The 12,569-nt window shown below is 41.2% G+C and overlaps 1 protein-coding gene across 1 annotated transcript in view; it reads right to left on the bottom strand.

The window, feature by feature from the left end:
- Window positions 1-12,569, bottom strand: part of LOC132823070 (PH and SEC7 domain-containing protein 2-like) — a 139,828-nt gene that overhangs the window by 69,860 nt on the left and 57,399 nt on the right. The window contains exon 6 of the mRNA XM_060836611.1: window positions 7,197-7,255. Within this exon, the coding sequence (XP_060692594.1) occupies window positions 7,197-7,255 (59 nt within the window). The remainder of the gene's footprint in view (window positions 1-7,196; window positions 7,256-12,569) is intronic.

Raw genomic sequence — 12,569 nt, 5'->3', positions numbered from 1 at the left:
GGGGAGTCCAGAACTAGATGGCGTAGGTTTAGGTGAGAGGTGAAAATATATAAAAGGGACCTAAGGGGCAACTTTTTCATGAAGAGGTTGGCATATGTATGGGATCAGTTGCCAGACAAAGTGGTGGAGGCTGACACAATACAGCATTTAAAAAGCATCTGGATGGGCATATGAATAGCAATGGTTTAGAGGGATTTGGGCTAAGTGCTGGCAAATGGGACTAGATTAGTGTAGGATATTTGGTCAGCATGGATGAGTTGGACAGAAGGGTCTGTTTCCGAAGATGTACATCTCTATGATTCTATGGTTGGCAATTGGATGCTGATTCAAAAATATGTTGCCATGGAAGATGCAGTAGTTAATTTTTTTTTAATTCACACATGCTGCTGGTTCAACCAGTATTTCTAACACATCTCCAGTTGCCCTTGAGAAGGTAGTAGTGAGCTGCCTTCCTGAACCACCGTGGTCTATGTGCTGACTGTTGACTGTTAATTGCCCGGCTGCTTTTGGATTTCAAACTAGGCAGCTTGAGTCTGATTGATCAGGACATTTCCCTGAGAAATGACCCAGCGAATTGCTGTCAAATATCTGGTTGAGTTTAAACAGGCATAGTATATGCACATTCTTTATGTCTGAAAAGAACAGATTCCTGCGTACTAATATATGCCAATTCCAGTATACACAAGTACTGTGAGCCTGACAATCCTACATTGGTGATCAGTGCAATACAAGTTATAGCTTCCCCCTTAAGTTTTGTACAGATTGTTTTCTTCCCTGTTGACTTCACTGTTTATCCATTCAGTAAACTGCTTAAGTAGTTTACACTTTATACCGTAAACTTCTTTTACATACTTAATTTTATAGTTTGTTTTCCATTTTTCTTTGAGGAAACTTTCCCACATTTAGCTTTGTTTTCTCACTCAGTAAATTTGCCTTAATGAATTCACATAGTCCTTGCTTGGTACTGATTTAAAAAAAACAATGTCAATACTGTTATTGTTTACTTTTTATGCTGACCTGATCCATAAGCCAGTAAATTTTTAATGACTACTCCCAGGCCCTTATAAATTTCCTTCCTGTTCCTTTTGGTTATTAGAGTTAGACAATTACTTATCTTCATACACTCCACATGCGGCATTAAGGATGTCATTCTGATTACTTATAAGAACTAAACCCAGAGTGGAGTTTTGCCAATAAGATCAATAAAACATGGGAGTCATGAAACATATTTGTTGGTTCATATTCTGCTCCTAACCAGCAGTTGAGGATTTCTAGTTTATATCTAATCATAAACTGTCTCACATTGGGCAGAACTTTCCAGACCTCTACCAGTAGGTTCACAAGTGAGGGGATGGATCTTAAATTTTCCATCAAACATCCAGCCAATTGCGCGCCCCAATCAATTTGCAATTTTAAATGGGATGGGCAAGGCCTATAACAGCCTGTCCATGTGAGGCCTTTAAGTGGCTCATTATTCTCTACTTAGAGAATTACTTATCACCCCATCACTAAGTCTGGCAGAAGACATTCAGGGGCGGAGTGAGCCCAGCAGATCAACCTGTTTGGGCTTCAGGTGGAGGAGAGTGCCCTCCCTCAATAGCCTCTTGCTCTCGCGGGAGCCTGCAGCTTCTCATCAAGACCCATAGCCCACTCATTGTTCTCACTTACTCTTCTCACAATCCCCTCTCACTCGCCTGGTGCACTCCCTGTGATGGAGATTGTGAGCTATGGGTTGAGCTACAGACCAACCCAGGAAGATCTATTGATCACTCCGTGTCACCTCCTAGTTATTAATAATGCTTTCAAGACCAGCAGAAGTTCAAGGTCAGGGAGGAAGCCCAACCAGTCATGCCACCTGGATCTCTCCTAAAGATTGGATTTTCATATCAAGAACTGCACACCCATCCCTTTCCAGGTCTGCACCCTCACTGGTGACCCCCCCCCCACTCTGACTGAGGGGTGGAATGCCCATCTCCAGCCAATGCCAATAACTGTGGGGCTGCTGTGTTCAGAGGGGATGTCTTTCTCACTAACTCTTCATGTGCTGAACTGAAAAAAATTCTGCCGCTTATTTCGGATCCTTCATCATCACTGTTTTTAGAACAGTTTACATCTCGGTTCAACAAATCAGTTTGCATCCTTTGGAACAGCATTATTTTTTCCCGAACCTTTATCAAGTTTGTTTCCCTGTTTTGAAGAAGAATTGACTAACTCCTGAAAACAGGTAAAGGCTTTGTGTTATTTAATTAGGGCCAAGCTCATTTATTGCATTGTAGGCAGCATGATAACTCGGTACTATGTGCTCTCTAAAATGACTGCTGCATGCAGCTACTACTCCCTGTGATGTTCACGGGTTGCACAATCTGTTGCAGTCTCAACAGCCAAATGTTACTTAGAAGCACAGCATGCTGTTTTAAGGAAAGGTGAAATGTAACTGTAAGAATTGATGGTATTTTTCAAAAGTTCATTAAGACAGCAATAATTAGAGCAGTGACTGAACATGATAGTGAGTAAGCACAAAGGGTTTCAGACAACGCACAACCGATCTTGATGGAAAAAGGTGAAAAGGAGAGGTTTCTTTCATTTGGAAGGGATTCGATATCCTCTTGTTACGTGCTTAGGGATGGAAGCCATGGGAACAATTGATGGTGCAAGTCAACGACAGGAGTGCTGATCAATAACATGGATTCAGTGCAACAGTACAACAAGCTTAATACAAGTTTAGTGCAACTTGATACAAATTATCAAGTCAAACAAGTTCATTTTTACCTTATATATCCTGCCAACATCCACTGTTCAACCCTTTACATTCACATAACCCAGCAATAAGCAATAGCACTGTGTGGTATGGTGTGTGTGTGTAACCATTTTTATCAATGCGACATCTGCCACACTGTTCATTGGTAGTGTGTTTCACAATTTGGACATCATCCACTGACAGGCCATACAACAGCTAAAATGGGTATACACAGCACAATTTCTCCCTCATTATCATTCCAGGTTTTATACATATTCAAATGTGCAGTTTCTATCTGAATTAATGCTGATTATTTCTTGTCCTTTTTTTAATGCACCTCCACAGTTGTTGTTAGGCACTGATATCGAATAAATGATTGAACTAAAAAATAATCAAAGCTACCGAAATATAAAAGTAGAAAAGAAATACAGGAGAAATTTCCCAAATGTTTGGGGGCAGGTCCTGGAGCATGCAGATTAGGATTGTCCCAGAAAAGGCTGTTTGATCTGGACACCAACATTATCTTGACACCAACATGGTTCCTCACCCTCTTTCACTTATCCCAGGATGATTTACAAGTCCTGGGAGCAATCCCTGTAGATTTGGTTGGCAAACAATTGAAGTACTTTAAAAGGCAATTAAGGGCCTTTTTAAGCACAGAATCCTTCACTGCCAGCTGCACATAAGTTAAATGCAATGTTTGCAACTCAGCACGTTGGAGAAAATGAATTTAAAGTGGGAACTGAACATAGGATGAAATTGTATGAACAGCAGAAATAATGAAATAGACAAGTTTGTATTCAGCTACAATGCAAGGTCTCCACAGGAGTAGTCTGAACTCACCAATTTTATTGTGGACACTTTAAGTTTTATACTTAGGATAGGACTGACTTTAATCTTGTCTTAGTGAATGTGAGACTTCCCTGTGATATGGAGTCTGATATTCAGCAGTCAGTTGGAACTCTGAGGTGGTGGTGCTGTGGCCTAGAAACTCCAATGACTGGAGTAGCTTTCTCCACAGCTCCATGCAGCAAGATGGAACAGAAGGGATAGAACATAGCTACAACTTAAAACAGATGATACCCTCAGGAAAGGGTGTCTCGGCCAAAGGTAAACTTGCTTAAACAGCACTGTTTCTGATGGCTCAGGTTCTTGCAGCAGGTGGTCACAGCTAACTGCAGTCTCTCAGAGACAGTTCTTCAAGTGCAGCAGTTGGCAACATTGCCCATGGCAACCATAACCTTCAACGCTTTCACATCCAGGACCTTTCATAGTTCAGTTGCTGACTTCAGTGATGAGGCCAGATTGAAGAAGTTGGGATTGTTGTCCCTGGAGAGAAGAAGGCTGAGAGGAGATTTAATAGAGGTTTTCAAAATCATGAGTGGGCTGATCAATGTAGATGGGGGCAAGTTGTTCCCCCTCATAAAAGAAAAAAATAACAAGTGGTCATAGATTTAAGTTAATTTGCAAAAGAAGTGAAGGTGATATGGGATTTGTTTTCCACACAGCAAGTAGTTAGGAATGTACTACTTGAAGATGTGGTGGAGGCAGGTTCAATTGAGGCAGAGGACATTAAATTACTTGGGTAGAAATGATGTTCAGGGACATAGGGAAAGGAAGGAGATTCATCCCAGGTAATAGAGCCAGTGAAGGCACGATAAGCTGTATAGCCGCCACCTGCATTGTAGCAATTCTATGATATGTTGAATTTCACATTGCACAGCCCAGTGCTACACCAGTCAGTCAACTAATGCCTTGTTTAGAAAAGATTCCAACTGTATTCACTTTGATATTGTTGAGGGAATCAAACACAGCTTTGCTTTGTGTTCCCTTTGAAACCCACCCTACGCCAACACTAACAAACTTCCCCACTCCTCACACAAGACACCAGCCACTTTCACTTGGCAGTTAAAAACCTTCATCAAAACTAATAGGAGCAGAATCACTGGGGGAATCTACAAATTAAATGACTTAGTAATTAATGAGTTCATAAAAACACATTTTTATAATCAAATTAAAAGAAGCACTAATGGAACATTAACAATTTGAGGAATGATTGTCTCTGTGCTACCAAGAACAGTTTCTTGCATTTCCTTCTATATTTCTGACAAAGTGCTCCACTGTAGCTTCATTAAAGGCTATTCATTTTCCTATTCTGCCGCAAGATGTCCTTGGCAGACATAGTGTCAGTTTGAAGCCCATGAGGAATCTGTCAAAGATCTGCCCACCTTTGTTTGTGCAGAGCATGGCATGCTTTGTTTATGGTTGTGTTAACTTGACAGCTAGTGTGTGCAGAAAATGGCTGTGCGCTGGAAATGTGTGCAGAAATGACTGAGACAACCTGGCATTCACCTTACAGATTTGTCCATTTTCTGTACAAGGGTGCTCATTTCCTCTGGACAATCTGACAGAAGCACATGCATTTCCCTTTGCTGTTCCACAATCATCCTTTCAGTGTATGACCTTCAAAGCTCAGCACCTGTGTCTAGCTGAACAGAATGTGGGAGAAGAACTGTTCATTCCTGTTCCTGTCTCCCCAGTCTGCTCCTGCTCACAGGTGATGTGCTCCTTGCCATGTGCCACCCTGCTAGGCCCGTCATGGTTTATATATCTGCTCCTCTGCAGAGTACACAGAGGTCATGTGACAGGGCTAGTCTTCTGAAGACTTCTCAGGCTTATTCTCATCTGCTTCACTGGCAGCTTCAACATACCTGTGGGAAATTAAAGATATGAATTAAACCTAGACCAAAATGAAATGGGGGCTCTAATCTAACAGAGCAGAGATCAGGGCATTTAATGTATTGTTGACATTGATTCAATATTAGTAAAAGTTAAGTCGGAGGTATTGTGACATCTAACTCTATTACTAGCTGGGCTATCTCCAGCTCTCCATTGACAGCAATCTGTACAACTGTCTCCCTGTCAATGTTCAGGGTTTCTGCCACAATCAGGATAAGAGTAGCCATGGACGGATGCAGCTCCAACCCAGTTCTCTGCCTGACTCTGGCATTGTGGGTTCTTTTCCTCTAACAACAAAAAAAGCTGAGACTTATTGGTTGAGGTGTTAACTGAGTTAACTGGATATTGAGGATCAAGGACAAACATTTGAACAGGGCAACTCTATGGAATGGAACTGAGGGTAATACATTGAGGGTGAGTGTGCATTGACCAGATGGCATGGTGGCTCAGTGGTTAGCAGTGTTGCCTCACAGCGCCAGGGAACCCAGGTTCACTTCCAGCCTTGGACGACTGTGTGGAATTTGCACATTCTCCCTGTGTTTGTACAGGTTTCCTCTACAAGCTCTGGTTTCCTCCCACAGTCTTAACATGTGCAGCTTAAGTGGATTGGCCATGTTAAATTGCTCATAGTGTCCAGGGATGTACAGGCTAGGTGGTTTAGCCATAGAAAATGCAGTTACAAAGATACGGTGGGATGCTCTTCGGACGGTCAGTGTGGACTCAATGGGTCGAATGGCCTGCTTCCAAACTGTGGGGATTCTATGATTATTAAGATGGAAATCTGTGGAAGGGACTGCAGAGAAATACATGTGTGTAACAGCAAGTTGTGGCCGTCAGAAGAATGCTGTACAATAGAATGCTCAGGGGTTGAGAAAATGATGGCTCTCCCAGTTGAGAGTGTTGGCACTCACCTCATCAGACTTCAATGAACCACTTTCAGCACTGGATCCAAGTCCTCAGCATCATATCTTGGTTACTGATAATCTCAGCAACCTGAAGTCATACATGCATGATGTGGTTGTCCAGTCTCCTCCTACTGACCTGTGGAAAAAGGGCTTCTCTCCCTGCCCTCAGTTTATCGATTATCATCTCCATGGATGATTCCATAAACAAGAGGACAGTTTTCCAGGATTTCCATCTCCATTCTCCTTCACACAGAATTGCTTTCCTTCCCTTTGTGATCCCTTTAAGCAAAGATACTTCACTGCTGTTTTAGATGCAAAATCCTGACCCTCTGCCCTTGACTGGGTGGGGAATCAAAAGGTAGGATGATAATTATTTTGTACTGGTAACATCAACTGCACAGCGTGCAAATTAGAATCAAGTTCCTGAAACAAAAAAGTGATCCCATCATTCCACTCGGGAATAAGCTAAGAAAATTCTGCTGGCGATTTCAACTTGCATTGGAATTCATAAATATGCTGATTCTCATCATGAAGTTATACTTAACTGAAACAATTATGAGCTGTGAAGAAAATTAATTATGCATATATTTTAAAAATATTTCTAATGCACATAAAATTCTTCTTCAACAAAAATGATTATTTGTTACCATATTTCAGATGACAATTAATGTGGTCATTGCTTTAAGTTTAAATGCATTTTGGTTTATTTACCTTTTCTGAAGTAAGATACTGTTATTTTAAGAATTTTTACTCTTGTGACATAAGATACTTACACTGAGGTAAAAATTATCTGTAAAATAATCAAATGCACTTACATGCCCATGAAGGTCTGTGTTCAAAAGCATTAGTGCACAAGTTAATGTATGGACTCCATCTGAAAAAGAAAAATGTATCATTATCACTTTTAATTGTACACACAAATAAAATGTTATGTTGCAAATATTCCACTATTAGTGCAGATTTGAGATTGAATCATGGTTGGATGTGCTCACAGTAACTTACAACATTGGTAACCCAAAGACATTGGGCTGTATCCCATGATAATTGTGCTTGTGATCTCAGTGGCATTGACTTTAACAAAACAATGCTTAGAAAATAGTGATCTTGTATAGAAGCAATGGAGGTGGCTTTCATGCATCTGATTGAGATGATGGATAGGTTAGAGGAGCTCATTATCTGCATACACAATACATATTACAAGTTTTCACATAACCTACAGAAAAAGCTAGAGATTGTGACAGTTCAGTAGCTTTCTGCAGCCACAAGTTGCTGGGAAGACACAATAAGGATACAGAATTCCACGAGAGTGGCAGTTCTTTCTGATTCAGTTGTTACCGTGAAGAATCAGCGGAAGTACTACACTTGCCTAAGTTGATAAGTTGTACAAGATCAGCTTGGCTCAGTATAATACCAATCAGTAGCATGTTTGCTCATCTGTGCAACACCAGTGGAAAAGCCTTGCTGGGCGTATACCATCTGAAACTAAGACTTTATACTCTTATAACCTTGTTCGTTTGTCAATTATTTTCTCCTTTCTATCCCAACTGTATCAATATTCCTTTTAATATCAACATCTAGTGAAATGTCTATTTTCTATTTCTGTAAAAATCTAAAGCAAAATTGTTCTTCAAAACTTTTACCATTTCTCTGTCACCACCCGTAACTTTATTATGCTCACCCTTTAATGAAATTATCAAGACTTTAAATTTATTTTTGTTACTTGGGTATCTATAGCATACTTTATCACATTTTATATAACTTGGTATGCCCTTTTCCTGACTCCCTGACCATTTAAAAGAAATATTTCTCTTAAGTTCCTCACATTCTATTTTGTCTTCCTGTCCTTTCATATCAAATTGCTTATTATGTGTCTTCATCCTTCAATCTAATTTCCCCTTTAGTTCTCCATTTATCTACTGTGCTCTAATATTAGCTTTTGTTTTCCTGACTTTCGGTGAAATAAATTTCTCATGATTGATTGCCCATTAAAGATATTTCACAATTTGATGGGTGGAACCTTGCAAACGCTACATCGACAGATTTGATGTAGGAACAAATCTCGAAAGATCCATACAGGGTGGCTCCTCAATACATACCTGCTTCCAAGCATGGATGCCAAAGGCAGGAGCAGGATCAATCAAGGATCCATTGGGTGCAGAGGGAAGGGATCCTCTTTCAAATTAATGTTGTTGTGACCACCTGAGGGAATGGGTGATTCAGGGTGCTAAATTTCTCATTCAGAAGCTAAATGATCTGAGATATCCTGTCTGGAGCCATTTCAAAATGAGTAACCTCACCCAGGGTCTGGGCACAACAATAGGTTTGAGAGTGGGGTGCTGGAAAAGCACAGCAGGTTAGGCAGCATCTGAGGAGCAGGAGAATCGACGTTTCAGGCAAAAGCCCTTCATGGGCTTATGCCCGAAACATCGACTCCCCTGTTCCTCGGCTCTTGCCTGATCTGCTGTGCTTTGCCAGCACCACATGCTTAACTTTAATCTCCAGCATCTGCAATCCTCATTTTCACCTGTAATAATAGGTTTGCCTAAATTAAACAAGGTGCAGGATTACAGCATGTGGTACTTCAAGCCTGGATGTGCAATCCAATATGATCAGGGCTGGTCCTCTATCCAATACCCACTTTCCTGCTCGATGCCTCTAAAAATCTAGAACAAATAGCATTACAGCGCAATAAAGGCCTTCGGCCCTCGATATTGCGCCGACCTGCAAAATTAATCTGATGCCCATCTAACCTACACTGTGCCATTATTAGCCATATGTGTGTCCAAAGCCCACTTAAATGCCCTTAACTTTGGCAAGTCTACTACTGTTGCAGGCAGTGCACTCCATGCCTCTACTACTCTCTGTGTAAAGAAATTGCCTAAATCTATCACCCCTCAATTTAAAGCTATGTCCTCTCGTGTTAGCCTACACCATCTGAAGAAAAAGGCTCTCACAGTCCACTCTATCTAACCCTCTGATTATCTTATACACCTCGATTAAGTCACCTCTCAACCTTCTTCTCTCCAACGAAAACAGCCTCAGTTCCCTCAGCCTTTCCTCTTTAGACCTCCCTTCCATACCAGGCAATTTCCTAGTAAATCTCCTTTCAGCCTCTTTCAAAACTTCCACATCCTTCCTATAATGCATGCAATACACCAGATGCGGACTTACCAGTGTCTTGTACAGCTAAAGCACGACCTTGTGGCTCCAAAACTCGATCCCCCTACTAATAAACGCCAACACACACTTTATGTCTTCTTAATAACCCTATCAACCTGCATGGCAACTTTCAGGGATTGATGCACATGGACACCGAGATCTCTATTCATCGACACTGCCAAGAGTTTTACCATTAGCCCAGTACTCTGCATTCCTGTTATTTCTTCTGAAGTGAACTACCTCACACTTTTCCGCATTAAACTCCATTTGCCACTTCTCAGTCCAGCTCTGCATGTTTTCTAAGTTCCTCTGTAACCCACAACATCCTTCGGCACTATCCACAACTGTGCCTACCTTAGTGTCATCTGCAAATTTACTAACCCATCCTTCTATGCCCACCTCCGGATCATTTTTAAAAATGACAAACAGCATTGGCCCCAAAACAGAACCTTGCGGCACACCACTGGTAACTCAGCTCCAGGATGAATGTTTCCCATCACCCACCACCCCGTCTTCTTTCAGCTAACAAATTTCTGATGCAAACTGCTAAATCACCTTCAATCCCAAAACTCTTTATTTTGTGTAATAGCCTACCGTGTGGAACCTTATCAAACACCACATCAACTACTTTACCTTCCCCCACCTGTTTTGTCACGTTCTCGAAAAACTCAATAAAGCTAGTGAGGCATGACCTACCCTTCACAAAACTGTGTTGACTATCCCTAATCAAATTATTCCTTTCCAGATGATTATAAATCCAAACTCTTAAAACCTTTTCCATCATCTTACCTACAACCAAAGTAAGGCTCACTGGCCTATAATTTACAGGATTGCCCTGACTCCCCTTCTTAAACAAAGGAACATTTGCTATCCTCCAGTCTTCTGGCACTACTCCTGTCAACAATGATGACATAAAGATCAAAGCCAAAGGCTCTGCAATCTCCCTGGCTTCCCAGAGAATCTGAGGATGAGACCCAACCAACCCAGGGGTCTATTCTATTTTCAAATCTTCCAAAATTGCTAAAACCTCCTTGTTGTCAACCTCAATCCCATCTAATCTTATAGCCTGCATCTCTATATTCTCACTAACGTTGCCCCTTTCCAATGTGAATATTGATGAAAAATATTCATTAAGCCCTTCCCCAATGTCCTCAGATTCCACACACAACTTTTCATGATTATCTTTGACTGGCCCTAATCTTACTCTAGTCATTCTTTTATTCCTGATATACCTATAGAAGGTCTTAGGGGTTTCCCTGATCCTATCCACCAACAGCTTCTCATGTCCCTTCCTGGCTCTTCTTAGCCCTCTCTTTAGATTTTTTTCTGGCTAATTTTTAATTCACAAGCCCCCCTATCTGAGCCTTCACACCTTATCCTCCCATAAGCTTTCCTCTTCTTCTTGACAAGAGCTTGAACTTCTTTAGTAAACCATGGCACCCTGTCTCGACAACTACCTCCCTGCCTGATAGGTGTATACATATCAAGGACCCGCAGTCGCTGTTCCTTGAATTAGCTCCACATTTTAACAGTGTCCATCCCCTGCAGTTTCCTTCCCCATTCTATGCATCCTAAATATTACCGAATCGCATTATAATTGCCTTTCTCCCAGTTATACCTCTTTCTCTGTGGTATATACCTATCCCTGCCCACTGCTATTGTAATTATAACTGAATTATGGTCTCTATCGCCAAAGTGCTCACCTACTTCCACACTTGGCTGGATTAATTTCCTAGTACCAAATCCAATATGGCATCATCCCTTGTTGGCTTGTCTACATATGGTGTCAGAAAACCCTCCTGCACACATTGAACTAAAACTGACTCATCTGAGCTACTTGAACTATAGTATTACCAGTCAATATTGGGGAAGCTAAAGTCCCCCATAACAATTACCCCGTTACTCTCACTGCTGTCAAGAATCATCTTTGCTATCCTTTCCTCTTCAACCCTGGAACAATTCGGAGGCCAACAGAAAACTCCCAACAAGGTGACCTCTCCTTTCCTGTTTCTAACCAGAGCCTAAGGTTAAGTGACATTTAGACATGTTGTACTCTGTCTGTGACATTTACATCATTTACAAGATGAGTCCTCAAATGTTATCCCAGTAGCTGTAATAATATCCTTCATTCTTGAATATATTCGGTGACTTGTCCTCCACTGCCTTCTGTGATAGCGAACCAGTGGTTCACTGCCATTTGAGCAAAGGAAGATTTCCTCATCATAATCCTTTTTCTAGACTCAACTAGGGAAAACATCTTCTTTGCATCTAGTGTGTTTAGCCCTGTTCGAGTTTTATGCATTTCAGTAAGATCCTCTCTCATCTTTCTAAACTCTACTGAATACTGACCCAGTATAACTAATCTCTCCTTAGAGGATAGTTTTTCTATCCCCAGCGAGAGAAAGTGAGGATTGCAGATGCTGGAGATCAGACTCAAAATGTGTGGTGCTAGAAAAACACAGCTGGTCAGGCTGCATCCGAGGAGCCAGAGAGTCGACATTTCGAGCACAAGCTTTTCATCAGGAATGTGGCAACTAGGAAGGCAAATGGAACGCATTCCTGATGAAGAGCGTATGCTCAAAACATCGACTGTTCTGCTCCTCGGATGCTGCCTGATCGGCTATGTTTTTGCAGCACCACACTTTTTGAGTCTACTATCCCCAGTATCAGCTTAGTGAATCTCTGCTGTACTACCTGTATGGCAAGTATGTCCTTTATTATGTAATGACACCAAAAATGCAAGCAATATTTGAGGTATGGTCTCACTCAGGCCCTGTTTAACTGAAATCCTCATGCAATGAACAGCAATATTCCATTTGCCTTCTTAATTGCCTGCCGCATCTGCTTCTTTACATTCAGTGTCTAGTCTGGAAGAACATCCAGTTCCCTTTGTACATCCTTACTTCTTAATAAGTCACCATTTAAATAATACCTTCCTTTTTGTTTTTCACACTAAAATGTATAACCTCATATTTAGACGTGTTGTACTCTGTCTGTCACTCAACCTGCGTAAATCACTTTGATGCCTC

The sequence above is a fragment of the Hemiscyllium ocellatum genome, chromosome 16 (assembly GCF_020745735.1).
Source record: "Hemiscyllium ocellatum isolate sHemOce1 chromosome 16, sHemOce1.pat.X.cur, whole genome shotgun sequence".
NCBI classification, from domain to species: Eukaryota; Metazoa; Chordata; class Chondrichthyes; order Orectolobiformes; family Hemiscylliidae; genus Hemiscyllium; species Hemiscyllium ocellatum.
The sequence above is the reverse complement of the archived record's forward strand: the minus strand, read 5'-3'. Positions and strand labels throughout refer to the sequence as shown.